Here is a 17,069-nt window from a genome sequence, read left to right as displayed (position 1 = left end):
CAACTATTCGACACATATTGTGCTATAACAGAAAAAAATAGACGAATCTTTGCAGTACATCAACGTTCCAGAAGCAGAAGCCAGCAACACAAGCACTCACATGTTGAAGATGTGGTTCAAGTTTTATTTCCTTCCCCTTTTCCACAAACATAACTGCAGTGACAAAGTATATTATTGTATGAATCATTTCCTGACAAGTTGTTCCTGCAATGTTTCAAATGTAAACATTCAATTTTTGTTATGTTCTGCGCACATGAATGTGTCCTCCACAGCGCACTCAAGCTCATCCGAAGAAATGTGCGGAAATCTGGAAGCTCGAGTTGGCAGTTTGAGCAAAATTGCTCAAAACCTTTCAGTGCATCTACGCAGACAAATCGTAGAGTGTGAGCAGAAGATTGCCGAAGATGTGACGCATGAAACATATTTGAGTCAGCTGTTTGTTTAGTATAGTGTTCCTTGTCTGTGTGTCCACATGACTGTAGAAAATTAAGAGGAAGGAATAATGTTACTGACGTGAGAAGACAGCTGCTTATAATTCTGTATGAGATAAATTACGAACGCTTAACCCTCTGCAAACAAGGAAGCGGTAATAAAAAAAATTTCGTTGTAGACTATTTACGACAAAGAGCTAAGCAAAGTAAAGAAAACTATCCCATCTGGCGCCTGGGATGACGAAATATATAAGTCAAGTTTGTAATATTTTTACCTTCTCTGGTTTCTGAGTGATTCCAATGAAGATGGATCATATGAAACACAGCGTAAGGTTTATCTTGTACATAATAGTAATTATTACTTGCCTTTTGCAACTCTGTTCACTTATCTAAGACAAGTAACAACTGAGAGAGATTATTACTATTAACACATAGCTTCATCCAATTTTTGTTTTAGATGTAACCAATTGAAATCAGTTCTTCAATCTGAGATGGCACTAGGCAGTGGCTAACTTAACCAAAGTTCTCAGTTCTGCATGCTTTGAACCTAGAAATCTCTCATTATGATGACCAGCAAAAGGAACTGCTACCATACTTGCTGGCACAGTAGCTCAGAGTGTTCGGTCAGAGGGTAACGTGCCCTCTGCAATAAAAAAACTTAGTTAACAGATCAACAACGAACTTAAATTGATGTCTTACGACGTTCGCCCCGAGCAGATGCAACGAACTAAAGTGAACAAAATAGAAATTTCAAAAAAAAAAAAAAAAAAAGTGGTCAGCGTGACAGACTGTCAGTCCTAAGGGCCCGGGTTCGTTTCCCGGCTGGGTCGGAGATTTTCTCCGCTTATGGACTGGTTGTTGTGTTGTCCTAATCATCATTTCATCCCCATGGACGCTCAGGTCGCCGAAGTGGCGTCAACTTGAAAGACCTGCACCAGGCGAACGGTCTACCCGACGGGAGGCCCTAGCCACAGGACATTATTATTATCTTACATGACTATGTGACAAAAAATAGCAGTCCCTAGTTATTCTAAAGAAAGTACAGTCACAATACTGTGATAGCTGATAATGGAAGATCTTGCAGCAGTGTCTTCAGGGACATTAGGATACTTACACTTGTTTTACTTTCTAACATAATATTTGGTTCATAACAAGACTGAATTAAAGGTAAACTGTAGAATCAACTATCAGTACCACAATATTTGAAGTCAAACTTACCAGATAGGCTATGAATCCCTGTCTAGAGATAAAAATTGAGCTTTACACTTTGGTGCAAAAATCTATAACAGCCTGTTGGTAGACTTGGAAACTGAGACTCAGAAACAAACTAAACTATAGCTCATTGGTAACACCTGTAATTTCTAAGAATATATTGAGTTTCAAGCATGTCTAAACATAACTCTAACTTGTCAGAATTGATATATTACAGAACTGAGGAACTTTTTTACCTTTGTGAAAGTCTCCTTTAGGACAACGTAAATAGCTTCACATGTGTGAGGTTATGATTTGACACAATGCTTGATTCGAAACTGTAGTGGAGAATGTAGCTTCTTCCTGCTGCCATGACATGAATCTTGATGTTCTGTCAGCTGCTCAGGTGGAGAAATTGCTCTTCCCAGACATGTATTTTTCCCTGTTATACCAGGGTTATGAGCATAAAACGATAATTGTATGTTTCCCCATCCACCTGCAAATAATTACGCCAATCGTCCGGTTCGCCCAGCAAATCGCGAAGGAAAGTAATGTGTGAAAACTACCCTCTCTTAAGCTACCACTGTCTGGGTAGTTTTAATCGGTCTTTCTGTTCCTCGTTTTTTTTCCCTTGGCCTGTACATCCTCCCCATAGCCATCACAAAAAAAAATAATTCCCAGGGACACACTTCCGCCAGCAATAATCATCTAAAAGATATTGCAGTTTGGAAGAGCACATACCAAAAGACCTCACTAAATGACAAGTTGTCTCGACTATATCATTTATATACGTATCAGTATCAACTTAGCTTTTTTTTAAAAAACGCAACTATAGAATTTTCCGCTGGAAGTGTCGTAGATCTCCAGTAGACCAGTCCAACAGCGTTTCATTCTCAGACACCCGATAATAGTTTCGGAGAGAAAGATATAGTTTGGCACTATGATCTATGGAAAGTACAAATCTTTGGTTTAGTATTGTAAACACTAAACACAAACAGTAAACATATCGCACGTTACGCAGCAGACGTGCTTCATGCTGTATTGATATGGCATCCGTGGTACAAGTGTGATGAAGAATAAAAGTAAAGAGTATTTAAGGTTACTGAGCTACAGGTAGCACCTTGGAACTTGAATTTCCTAATATGATTGTTATCAAACGGCTTAAATTATACACAAGTATAGGTTATTTTAGTGCGAAGACATCAAAACGATTTCTTTGCGACGACAATATTAAGGCGTCTGTAGAAAAATCAACTATTTATGCCCTTTCTTCAGGTACGAACATTTTTATCACATGTCACACGTAAATTAAGATATTGTATGATTGTAACCTCAATATTGCAAATAAATCGCCGAACGTGACTAGTTTGTTAAAATAGCTTAGAAAAAGCAAAACATTTTTGGTTATGAATGCCCCTGCCTGCCATTTTATTTGAAGTGTTGTTGCGAATAAAATTAATGAAGTCTTATATTAAGAACTCCCCTTACAGCCTGTAACTGGTGTTGCTCGTGCAGAATCATCATCGTTTTCACAGCCCCCCTCCCCTCATCCTCACTATCACACAGGAAAGGCACATTCAGTGGTTCTATCCAGGACAGCAAGTATAACAACTGAGTATAAGAACGATTCGTATTATTTTCGTTTTAGTGGAAACGCATCTTAGCTCGAATTAATGCCATCAGCGACGTGTTATATAGAAATGTATTTCAACGTTACTTGCTTTTTATATTTTGTATTGTGTGACATACAGATCTAACCCAAGTCCGTAACCAAGACAATTTAAAATGTATATTAATGGAATTTATATGTATTAATGGAATTTATAACGTGATCCCTGTAGACAATAGGTTGAAATTAAATTTGTACGAAAGTGTTTTAAGGTAATATGACATAATTTTATATTATAAAAATACCACCACATTTGTTGAAGAGTTCACTTGCCAAATAAAATCAGTGGTCCATCGGAAATAACTCCAACTTCTCTCAATAGGCTTTCTGTCTTTACTAAAGGGAGGGACCACAGAAGTTTCCCATTAGGGAGATACTAATTTTATCGTAGTTTCAGGTTTTATGACTATACACTGAACTGTTTTGCTGATATGTACTGGATGTTGCTAAATGTTTTCAAAGACAGAGTATTGTTTCATGGTCATTACCGAAGCGTCCGATTCCACCTGTTTGCTTTGATCCACAGCTACTTCCAGCATATACAAAATGTCGAAAGTATGTCACTGCATAGATAGGCCAACAAATGCGAAGAAAGAGGACACCATAACGTCTCTCTCTGAAAACAAAGTGAGACTAATGGGACAACCGCAAGCTAAATATTCAACAATAAAGAAAACACCGCACGATCCCAAAACCCATATTATTTAAAAAAAATTAAATTGCAATAGTCAGTTAAGCCAACAAATCCACTGGCACTGGACATGTCCTTTGACCTACAAAGCTAAACCACAGCCTTCAAACCAGAAACCAAACCTCTAGAACTACGAAAATTGGAATTGAACATTTCCCTTGATGTATATAGCTCAACCAATACCAATAAACCAACACCTACAACTCCGAAAAGTGGAACCAAAATCTCAAGAACTCAAAAACACGAATATCCCATATGCACCACATCAATTAAAACAAAGCTGACCCCTCTCTCTCTCTCTCTCTCTCTCTCTCTCTCTCTCTCTCTCACACACACACACACACACACACACACACACACACACATACAAGACAAAACAGCCTCCTAAAATACCTGCCACCCATAAACCAAGCCCTTTTCACCCAATAACACCCCCAGAAAAAAAAACACCAATAAACAATCAGCATCTCTAAACAACCTCCCCCAAGCCATAACCTGCCCATTAACCCCACAACCAATACCTCACCATAGCCATCACAAATAATACAATAATTCCCAGGGACACACTTCTGCCAGCAATAATCATTTAAAAGATATTGCAGTTTGGAAGAGCACCTCTTCACCCTCCTTATAACTGATTTAAATTACCCCCAAAAACCCCTCTCTTGTGTTAGTACAAGCCTCAGTTCCATAATCCTTAAACTCAATACTGTGATTAACTACTAAATGATTATAACCCCTCTTCCCCAAACCCCTTTAAGACGAAAATGCGTGAGAAATGGTAGTAATACCCTCCTCAATATATTCCTCAATCAGACCCACTAGTTCCCTTATACTACAACCCTGCAAAGCCCTAAAAACACAATCAACACTCCCACCTCTCCTTCCCCAAAATAACAGCCGCCATACCCACAAGCCAACCCAAGAACTGCGCCTACCATACTTCTTCTTACCAAACCGTGATTCACCAATTTCAACAACCACACTCAATCCACCCAACTTCCCGCTATACCTGGACATACTTGAACAAACCTCTCAACAAAAATAAAAACCAGTCTAAAACAATTCTCTCACTCTCACCCGTCTCATGTGCACAAAACTTATAGAGCACCAGTAACAAAAATAACAAGTGAGCAATACAATCTCCGTCATAGCCAACCTAGATTTCTCCAAGGAGGTACTGCATCTTATCAACCACCAGATATTATCGCACCAACAATGCCTGGTCTGAGCTGCCAGAAGTCTTGTCAACCTCATGTTGTTGCCACAAACATGACACTGAGCATAGTCAGCAATAAGACTGAACATCTGCTGAAAATGTATGATAGACATCATATCATCACCCATCACAGAACATAATGATACACTTGTGAACTTCACTTTCATGTCCATATCTAACAAAAAAGTAATTAAATGAATTAGACTTCATTTTGTACTACGAACCCCAAACTAATAAACCTAACAAAATACCAAGCACATAAACAAAAAAACTTAATAATTCAATGTAAACACTTCCACAATCCACTTTACCACACCAACTACCTAAACTCAAAACCATGTTAACATGATCACAACCAAATCCCAAATGCACCCAATATGACACGTTAAACCACGTATGTACACATGCACCATCAGAGGGCACCATCAAATACAACAACACGACATCTGGAAAAACAACCACCTCAGAAACTCCACACCATACGGACGTCACACACCACAACACCATTACTTCATGGGTCAAAGCAGACAGGTGGAATCAGATGCTGCCATTGACCCTGTTTCATTGGTGTCACAAGCACAGAAGGTTCAGAATTTTTAATGCAAAGAAAAATGGCAAAATGAATTTTGTCTCTTTATGTTACGTATTATTATGATAGCTCTTTATGAGTTTTCATTCTTTTCGAAGCTGTGGTTGACAGTGAGAAGAATCGAAGACCTGGATTTGTCTATAAATATATGTTCACCATATAATTCTAACTGAATATAGAAATTAATAAAGCTTATAGTACAGCATCTTTCTGTGTACATCATTTAGTAGTTATACATTCCATAGAAATGTAGGGAATCGAGAACAGTGATTTCTCATTCTTCCTGTGAGCTTGTCACAGTTTCTATTATTTAAGCTGTTGTCATTTCATGGTTTTTCTTCTTACACTTATTTTCACTTTTCTGGGTTTTCCTGCTTTGCTATTTTGGGTAGTAACTAACATCAGATTATCAAAAAATCGTACATAATGCTTTTTGCATGTGTAGTTTAATGAAGTTAATTTTTTAGATACAGCATTGTTCACATAATCATAAGAATGTTGCTTCTGTTTGGATGCTATCGTGTAGTCCCTTTTTTGGTGATCAGTTTTGTTCAATGAAATCAAAATTAATGATGAGAATTGTGGTGCAATGATTAGAACAGTGGACTCACATTTAGGAGGATTCAAATCCATGTCAGATCATCCAGCTTTAGATTTTCCATGGTTCCTTAAATCATTTAAAGCAGTTGCCGCAGTAGTTTCTTGGAAGGATACAGGCAATCCGTATACTCATCCTTCCCTCAATCTGAACTGATACTCCGTTTCCAGTGTCCTCATTGTCAATAAGAAATTAAACCCTAATCTTCCTTCAAAATTTATGCAAATGTAGGAACAGAAATTCGGGTCTAATGATCGGTGCAGTGCATTGGCACATGCTTCATAACGCCTAAGACAACAGCTGCTGAGCAGCTATACAACATATCAATGGTGCTGTCTGATAGGAAATGTCACGAAGTAGGAATTTTTTGCTGTGTAAAGGAGCCAGAAAGTCATAACAGTATCCTCCATCTCATCCAAAATATGCAGCCAAATAGAAAGAGGAAGATAGCTTCAATCTTCACAGATGTTATGGTGACATTACTACTTTGGTTTGTTAAACTGCTGGTAGAGGTAAGACCCATATGTGTGATACAAGAGATATTCATCTTAGCATGGATACTTCTTCCAGTGAAAGAATGTGTATTGTAGAAGGCATGGAGTAGTTATGTTTATTAATCAAGCATGCCATTCCATTACACACACTGGGCTCGCATTCGGGAGGATGACGGTTCAGTCCTGTCTCCGGCCATCCTGATTTAGATTTTCCGTGATTTCCCTAAATCCTTTCAGGCAAATGCCGGGATGGTTCCTTTGAAAGGACACGGCCGATTTCCTTCCCCGTCCTTCCCTAACGCGAGCTTGCGCTCCGTCTCTAATGACCTCGTTGTCGACGGGACGTTAAACACTAATCTCCTCCTCCTCATTCCATTACAAACTGTTTCTGTAATGGTATACATCCCTAGGAAAACATGCTTTGTGTATTTGCGATTGTGTTAGTCAGTAAATTGCCAAACTCTGATCCCTCTCACTAATAAGCTTCCCTCTCCTTTTGTATTTTAGGAGACCTTAGTAGTGTTGATTTGTTCTGGATCTGTATTAATGATTTCATGTGTATCTTCCTCAGCTTCATACATGACTCATTTTGCTTTTCTGTCCTTTATAAATGTGAAGCTCTTCCAATAGCCACATGTCAATGACCACCTGTAAGAGAGGAACACAGCTACCTTTATGATCAGACTATTGTCTGTAATTACCATCTTATGGTATACTTAAGTTAGGCTACTTTGCATATTTCACTCTTCTGCACCGTGTGGGATAATATTGTGACAACTCATTGTTAGTTCAGGTACAAATTATTATTTCCCTTTTAAGTGCCAGCTGTAGTTAGTATTAATTTATTAACCTCGTGTAGACAATATGGTGTGGACAACAGGCACATGTTGGTGTTACCATCATGTGTTGCCATCTGTAATTAACACTACAATAAAAATGACCCTTCATTATAAGTTCTTTTTGGATTTAACAGCACTTTCACTATGCTGTTCTACATGGTTTTCATCAAGATGAAAAAACTAGAGTATATTCAGTTATATAACTGTGGATGGGAAAAGGCCAGATAAGTAAAATTGGATACTATTTATGGTGACCCTTTGCCAGTTAGATATTGGTGAAACATGGTCAGACATCAGTTTTTTATGAAGACCAGTCACAGTTCCCAGTGGGTATGGTTTTAACAGAATTCATTGAAAAAGTCCATGTCATGATCCCCTCTGATCTCCAAACAAAAGTGCATAAAGTAGTGGAGGTAACAGAGGTGTCAATGGAAACAACAATTAATATTTATATTAATATTTATGGCGATAAAAAATTGTCTGTCCAATACATGGTATGACTACTGACTGTGGGGAATAAGCTGATGTAGATTTCAACTTCAAACCTGTATTTGGACCAATTTAAATGAGATCTTAAGGAATTTTTTGTGTCAAGTTGTCACCATGTTTGAAACTTAGAGTCATTATTATACCCTAGACATGAAGCAAAAATCAAAATAATGGGTTGCTACTCGCAGTTCTGCTCCAGAGAAAATTATGACTGTCACATAAGTCAGCAAAATAATGGTGATGACTTTTTGGGATACAAAGGGCACCATACTCATAGATTCCTAGAAGAAGCAAAACGATCACTAGACAGTGCTATAGTGAAATATTGGACCACTCCGACAATAAATTGAGGGAGAAACTGCCCCACATGGTGAAGAAGAAAATACTATTTCATTACAGTAACACAGCAGAACATTTCATGTGGAGTTGTTGCTGCTAGACTGCATGAATTGCTGTCATACTCCCCCTTATTCACCTTATGTGGCTCCCTATGATTACTACTTCTTCCCAAATGAGAATAAATGGTACACAGGTAAAAATTCTACTCAGATTAGGTTGTCATCTTTAAAATGGAGGTAGAGTTTAGAGAGCCTGACAAACCCCTGTAAGGAGACTGCATTGAAAAGTAAATAACTAATTTTTGAAAAATCGCATTGGTCTAAAACAAGACATCAAGCTTATACAGAGAATGGTGTTAGAAATGTTTACCGTTTCACATCGCTAGTGAGAGAATTTGAAGAGAAAAAGCTTGAAAATCTGCTTAGAAAATTCCAAGAACCAAAGTTTCAAGGCAGAAACTATGAATAATCTCCAATCCCCATATTTTGATCACCTAGAGATTGTAAAGATCAGATTAGACTAACCAAACCTCATACAGAAGTTGTCCAGCAGTCATGATTCCTATGTTATATCTGTGAGTGGATCAGGAAGCAACCTTAATATCTGATGCACTAAAAAGTGCCTTCTTTCATACTGTATGGTGATTGCAGAATACAGACATGAACTTAGATTTTCAGCGGACTTCTGGAACAATTGTTTGTGGTCCATGACAAATCATTCAACTATACATCTTTTCTCTTGTCAAACTTTTGTTCTGTACAGAATTAACCAAAGCCCATGGTGGAGATAGGAAAGCTCTTGTACACCAGAGTATGTTACCAGATTCAGATTTCATAGAATTTCAATGGAACAGTCCACATTTGTTTATGCTTGTGAGTTGAAGCTGCTCATCCATTTTCTCCAACAATATCTTAATGTTGTACTCTCTGATCTATGTATCTAACATTTGTATGCAATTTTAGTATGGCTGTGACCAGTGGTGATGCTGAATCCCAGCCAGATGGCTTGGCTGTTGGCAGGAATGATTGTTTGAGAATGGGGCTACAGCCTCAAAACTATTTGCAAATTAACAGTAGATAGATAAGTAAATAAAACAAAGTGTAGCTGTGGAACGTCTCTTTTCCAAACAAATCATAGTTTTATTCTTCTTCTTTTTTTGTTTTGGTCAACTAGGGACCATGTCAAAACTGTCTTTTTTCCAAGCTTTAAGTGCTACCAAATGCCCCTGCATTTGTTCTGATGTCCCCCATCCCCTCCCCTCCCACCACCAATCTCCACGGCTTTTCCCACCTTGACACCCCTTCTGGAGGTGCACAATTGGTGCAGCCATTGCAGACAAAACAGAGGAGCCTATGGTCCAGTGGCTATAAAGGCACACAATGGACGAATGTGGCAATTATCTTCCATCACTGTGGGCTCATTTCCCTTTGGAGTCTTTAAAATGTAGAGATTTGGGGAGGGGGGTATTTGTTCTTGTGTTTCTGAAGCCAATCTGTACACCACCTGATTCATATGAAATGCATGCTTCCAAAGATAGTTTTTGATGCAGATTTTCTCTTATTTAGAAAGATTGCTTATTTGCTTAAGTTTTTTGGCAATTCCATTTCTGCCAAGCAACCTGTCTCAGCTCTACTTTTGGATCTATTCTGCTTCCCACGAAGCATGCTTTCTTGATTTTGTGAGTAGGGCAGCCTCCTAAGCTGCTCTTCTATAGCCTCTTGTAGCTATTCCCAGTTCTCCGGATTTAAAAAGTTTCCAACTTTTATGTGAATTCTTGGTTGTTTGTCTGTCAAACTTATAATTTTTTTCTGGGAGTTTTATTATTATTTATTATTTTTAATACTATTATTATTCTTGTTTCGTTTTGGCCAGCTGTGAACTATGTTGCCTCAGCCTTGCCTTCCTTTGAGCATAAGCATGAACCCTTTATTCTCTCAGGTTACTCCGGTCTTAGCTGCCAGAGATGGCAGTCATGTGTGCATGAGGTGTGCTTGCTTGTGTGAATGAATGTTTGCGTGTTTCATTTTCTGACAAAGGCTGTGGCTGGCAGCTAATGCATAAGTGTCTTCATTGCTCCTGTCCAACTTAACATTCATTGTTCCTGTCCAACTTAACATGTCATCTTTACAGTAAGTAGCCACCTAACTTTTCCTTATATTGTCAAGCACAACTTTCTTTTTGTTAGATATATCAGTTGGTGCTATTTTATTATTTAATTCTTCTAAAATTTGGTGAACATATAAATGGCATTCTCAGTTGAGCAACCCTTCTGAAACCCAAACTGTGATTTGCTGATTTTATTGATGCTCAGGTTTGATACTATTCTAGAATACCCTACCTCAAAAAAAATTGGATCATTTGTTGTAACCACACTCAGGCAGCTGGTATATCATTTCCATCTTATTGATCTTAGATTTGAAGGGTTCTTTTCCAGTGATGTTTGACTGCATCCAGTCTCCTAGATACTTGAACTTTTCAGCTCTCTGGGCACTGGTGTGATGTTTGTTATAAACTCTGTTGTCTCGAATGAGAGCTGGAGCCATGTTGTGACCACTTTTGAGTATTGAGTTCGTTGATCTGTTTTGTGTTTGTGCATCTAGGGATCAGAAAAGACAACTAGATCAGTTGCAAAAGCTAAGAAGTCAACTGTCAGTCTAGCTCATTGTGACCCATTTTCTCATCACATCATTATGTAATTTATGTGCCACACACAGATTCTTTTTTTCTGCACCATACACTGAAAAGTGAAAGTGTGTCCCCTTGCATATTTCACTTTGTGGGTGGTGCCAGTCAAGGTCTGTGGGATAACGGCTTTTGTTTTCTTATATTAGCCTATTTCTTTCAGTATGTAAAATAGTGTTTGCTACTCACTCTGTTTCTTAAATCCTCCTTGATATTTTTCCAGTTGTGAATCAAGTTGTTCCTCATACAGGTCTGAAAGCTTTTAAGAAGCTCTGGTATATTGTCAAGATGAATAGTTGTTCAGGTCAGACTTACCACCATTCTGAACAGAGTTTAAATCAGGATGTATTCCTGACATCCACCCACTTGACACTCTTTCTGTTTCCTGAATTTCATGAATAATCTCTGTTAGCCTGTCATAAGGTTTTTCATGTGCACTCTTCCAGAATATGTCAATTATTACAGCTTCACCTAATGCTTAGTTATTCTTTAGGACCTGCGTGATCTGCTAGATTTCCATGTTTTGTGAGTGAAGATGAGTGGCTTGGTTTGTGACATTTCTTCGAAAGTGTATTTCAATTGTTGAATTTCATAAGCAAGAATGCATTCAAAGTATTGTACTAGGATCTGACTGTTTTTCTTGTCATTGTAACCCAATTTTCTTTTAGGGTCTCTGAAGAGTAGTCTTGGAGGAGTAATTTACTGAGTTTGCGTATGAAGATTCTGTAGAAAAAAAGTGTTTTCGTCAAAAATATGCATCACTCCACAAATGACTTTTGCTGCGTAATTTCATGTAATAAATAAGTACTTCTGGCTATCTTCACTTTCTGTGAGTTCCATGTATGCCAGGTTAGCCAACTTTGCCTTATCGCCTAAACATTTGCCGTACCATGACACCAGCTTTTTTATCCCATCTTCAAAATATAATGCTGCCTGGTGCCTAAGCCTGTTGTTGACAGCAATCTTCAGCTCATCATCAGTTGTGAAGTGCCAAGTAATCAGCGAGAGCTTCAGCTTGGGGAAGAGAGGAGACTTGCTTGGTGCCAAGTCCAGACTACATGGAGAATGTTGAAAAATCCGTCAGCAAAATGGTCAGATTTTTCCTTCATTCAATTGACAGTATGCGGTCACACATTGTCATGAAGGAGAATGATTCCTTTTGTGATCATCGCACACTGTTTGTTTTGGGTTGACCTTCAGAGTTTTGGAAGAGTCTCACAAGGATCCTGTGATCTCACAGTACTCTTATGCATTACTCTCTTGAAATCTGTTGTTAAAATTTCTTCATAATCCCAAAAACTGTAAACATCATTTTGCAGTTTGGCACTGGCTGCTTGAATATTTTTGCTTACTGTGAGAATGAGTGTGCATCCACTGTTTCGACTGTTCCTTAATTTCAGAGCACTGCACCCATGTCTTGTCACTAGTCATGATTCTGCTTAGGAATTCCATCCTGTCTTCATGCTAGTGCTGAAGAAATATCAAGGTCATAGCAATTCGTTCAGTTATGAACATGGGTTATACATTTTGGTGCCCACTATGTACAAATCATATGAGAAACTAACAACTCTGTGAGAAGGTTAAAGAGTGTTGTTCTTGAAATCTGAGGCACATTTTCTGAAGTTTGGAATTTGTGAACCAGCATATCATGCTCTCTATTTCGTCAATATGTTGTACAATTTCATCAGCCACATCTGAATGTCTCTGTTGACCACTTTGATCAAGCGCATTTGTGTGACATGCCTTGAATTTTTTGACCCTCTCTCTCACAACAACTTCACTAATAATCCTATTCTCATAAACATAACAGAATCAACAATGAATCTTGGCAGCAATGGCTCCTTCTGCGTGCAGAAAGTGAACAACAGAATGTACCCCACAATTAGTGGGAGACACAGTAGGACCACCTATTTCAGCAAAAAAACAAAGACCTGACTGATGTAATGTGTCCTTCAAAGTCTACTTTGCCAACCATGCAAGCACCATGTAGGTACAAGCATTTGTTTGTTTTTAAGAGCAAATTGGAGGTTAATTTATGAATTACCCTCATATTACTGTTCTTGTTATTATTGAATATGTCCAGTTATGATCCACTTAATGTAATGTTGAGAATTGTTTGAAGTTGTTAGATTGACGGCACAGAATAAAAAATAGAAACAAAATGAAGAATAATTCTCACCATCTTTGTGGACTCAGTAAAACACACACTTGTCCTAGGTACATGCTAAACAGTGAGTACCTCAAGGAAAACAGCTGGTATTGGCTGGGTAAGGTTTCCAAACTGGGGTTTCCTAGTGCTTGCTGTTAGTGAGCACTCCAAGCCTCTACAACTGTAACATCTGTGCATGCTACAGCAAACACCATGTGGTGCAGTGGTGCCACATTGCATATCACAGAAACAATGCCCTTTGCTCTAATTGTGCAGATTGCAAGGACAAGGTCCCTCAAACTCTTGGTATATTACATGCCTGATTGCTGAAGAAGACAGCTGTCAGCAGGCAACCTTTGGTTACCCATGGCACTTCAGTTGTATGCTTGCTCAGATATTCATGGCTGTGCATGAATTGATATTTATTTCCCTAGTTGCCTTTGATTTTAACCCAGATATCTCTCTCAACCAAAAACCTTACTCCTAGTCAGGTGGTCCATTTGTTGTAATGGCCACAAGAGAACTTGACAGGTTAGCCTTCGGACTAGTCAATGTCTAATGTTAAAACGTTGAATAATAATGCAGTGCTTCTACACCAAAATGTATTAATTATGATTAAAAGGAAGACACAGTGTTTGACAAGGTTTCATCTTTCTTCAGTCAGAGAGCTGTTATCATAAAATCACTGAAATGATCTAGAACTGCGGCTCTACATATTGAAACAACCACAGCTAAAAAGAAAAGTAATGAGTTGCTTGGATGTAAAAATTGAAGAGTACTCTCTGTTGTGGTGGTCAAGTAATTCTATTAAATCCAGAAAAGGTGTTATCTGCTGCAACACCATGAATATTAATGCTAGGGAATAACTGAAGGAACGGTGTGGTGAAGCAGTGGCACATGTCTGTAACATTTTGAAGAGGTCAAAGGTGACCTTAGACAGAATAGCGTACTATAGGCCTAGCTTTTGATTTGGCAAACTTGCCAGAGTACATTAAGGTAAGCACTTTCCACTTAATAGTGTGGCCATAGGCACCAACTCATAGTGGTGTTGTAAGTGCAAGTAATATTGCCACACAGTGCTAGCAAATAATGAGTGGGCAACATGTAACAGATGCTGCCAGGAAACCCACCAAGCAGAAGTCCTGTGCTCATTTCCAAAATTGTGCATCAATTGCACATCGTAAAAGTAAATCTGAAAACTATTTCACAAAGGGAGAGATGGCACAGGAGAGCAAAGCTACCAAGCAAGTACCTTATGCTGAGGCAAAACAAAGTTATCCAAAATCAGAACTTCCACCCATGTTCACGAGACCCTACACCTCAGCAGTTAAGATATCTCTTCCCACAGCCAATGTATCCACTCAGGCACTGATTATCATCATAAGCAAAAACAGGGTTTCCCACCGAGGAATGGTCAGTATTCAGGGATAGGACAGAAACGATTATTTGAAACAAGAAACTCTAGTAAAATCTCCAAAATGCATACCTTAAGTGCTAAGAGCACCTCTTCAGTAGAAGAGATGTGCTTCACAGTAACAAAGATGAACAACTGCTAATAGCTCTTACGATATGCGCTTTAGAGTCTATGTTTACTTGACATTTTTTCTTCATGTTTCAGTCGATGCCTCCACCTCTCACAATATGGGAAGCAAAGAGCTCGCAATAGAAGAGATTTGTTTCATATTATCGAAGATGAAGTAGTGCTCATAGCTCTTAAGGTGTGCATTTAAGAGGCCGTGTTTACTAGACTTTCTTGCTTTGAATAATCGTTCATGTCAAATCACTGAATACTGACCAATCCTCCTGGCACATCCCAGGTGCAATGCAGCCATAGCTTCCACTCTATTAACACACAGATTAGTTGTGTAAAACACCGAAGTTACTAAAAAACAGCAAATGACATCACAGCAAAGAGCATTGCAAAGGTTTGTTGGCCAAAATGGCCATCACTGGCAACAATGCAGCTGAAAGGCAAATGCCAAGCAAATAAACATAAAAGGGCAGGTCAAATACCATCAAGCCATCCCACATTCATTGTTTACTGACAGGTCAAAAGAAGACCCGTCCTAAGAAGTAACGAGCTCAGAGACTGCATTTGAGATCCGGATGCATTGGACATCAAATCTAGGAATTCTGAATCCTATAAATGCCATCTTTCCATGTGGAAGCTGTATTCAGCTATGTCTGTGGCTCATGATTCTGCACCCAGTCACAGCTGAATCAAGTATTGCATTCAAAATCGCTTTGACCACAAACCAAAGAAAATCCCTCTGTAACTTTATAATAGAATATGGAACACATGACAATTTCTCAACTCTTGGAAGGAGGCAATTTTAGTCCCCATCTTCAAACCAGATGAGGATGGAATGAGCTGAAGTAGTTACAGAAGCATTACCTGAACGAGCTGTGTACAAAATACCATGGAGCAAATGGTCGAACATCTCTTGTGATCTGGATAATAGAGATGAGACAACTCCTTAGTTGCTCTCAATGTAGGTTCAAGACATATTGATGCCCCCATTGACAGCTTGACATACCTGAGCCAAGCCCTTATTTCACTGGCTTCTCAGGGAACTGAGAGAGAACCCTTGAAACCATTTTCTTCTCCTCCCAGTGGGAAGGGTGTACCACCTGGGAGTACTCACACCTATTCATCCAGAAGAGTGAGGGAAGCTAGCCTTCAAGATAGTAAGAATCTGTTGGACTTTAATAACAGGGCTCATGGGGTCATAAATCATAATGTATTTCTGTTGTTTAAGAGGAAGGAGGGGACATTTGACAGATGTCCCCCTTTTATATCCATAAGGGTTTGGAAGGACTTGCTGGCAGTTTAAAATCTATAAAACGACTGCATAATGACTCCCATTTAGTCGAAATCAGCAGGTCAAAGCAGATGGCTCTTCCAAAGAAATCACACAAACTGAGTGAATATGACATTGTTGTTGAGATGCATGTGCAACGATATCATGGTTATGGACCTAGCAGAGCTGAATCAAGAATGGGCATCGCAGGGGATAGTCGATTTAGAGCAACAAACAGAAAGGAATAATGGAGAGACTGAGAAGGCCGCCACTTTCTTTGTCACATTCAATACTTCAGCACTGCCTAAACATTTTATGGCAAGGCTCCTTCAACTTAGTTAGGCCTTGCATACCAAACCGTATGCAGTGCTATAAATGCGAATGCTTTGGCCATACAACTGTGAGTTGTGGAGGTGAAGTTACCTGTGGGAAGTGCAGAAAACCAGTCCATGATGCTGGAACTGACTGTCCATCTCCAGTGATCTGCATCAACTGCTGTGGGAGCCGTATAGTCTGCAGCCAAGACTGCCCCCTGTTTTTGCTGAGAAACGCAAAATATGGGAAATAAAAGTGACCAAGCAGTTCCCCTATGCCGATGCCGAAAAAGAATATAAGGTAACAAAACCCCCCGTCTTTGCCACTTCATATTCTTCCACGGTGCAGAAACCTGTTCCCATGGTGGACACTTCGATGCAGATGACGTCCAGCATGCCTGTATCCACCAAACGCACCCGTACTTGCACATGTACATGCTAAGGAAAAAAGAGTAAGGACAAAGCAATCCATGCAGCTGCAACAGGTAAGACCAATACTTCCGCTGTGAGCATCCAGAAGGTGCACAAAAAGCATAGTGTCTCTCAAAGCCTCCGTTCCCATCATCATCGAAGG

At 39.1% G+C, this 17,069-nt stretch overlaps 1 protein-coding gene across 2 annotated transcripts in view; it reads left to right on the top strand.

Moving 5' to 3' along the window:
• The first annotated feature begins 2,609 nt into the window (after positions 1–2,609).
• LOC124805258 (tRNA modification GTPase GTPBP3, mitochondrial) overlaps positions 2,610–17,069 on the top strand; it is a 137,716-nt gene continuing 123,256 nt past the window's right edge. For both annotated transcript variants that reach the window (XM_047265770.1, XM_047265768.1), the window contains exon 1: positions 2,610–2,897. In XM_047265770.1, coding sequence (XP_047121726.1) covers positions 2,765–2,897 — 133 coding nt within the window. In that variant the 5' untranslated portion in view covers positions 2,610–2,764. The remainder of the gene's footprint in view (positions 2,898–17,069) is intronic.

Source organism: Schistocerca piceifrons, chromosome 7 (assembly GCF_021461385.2).
Source record: "Schistocerca piceifrons isolate TAMUIC-IGC-003096 chromosome 7, iqSchPice1.1, whole genome shotgun sequence".
Taxonomy (NCBI): Eukaryota; Metazoa; Arthropoda; class Insecta; order Orthoptera; family Acrididae; genus Schistocerca; species Schistocerca piceifrons.
The sequence above is the reverse complement of the archived record's forward strand: the minus strand, read 5'-3'. Positions and strand labels throughout refer to the sequence as shown.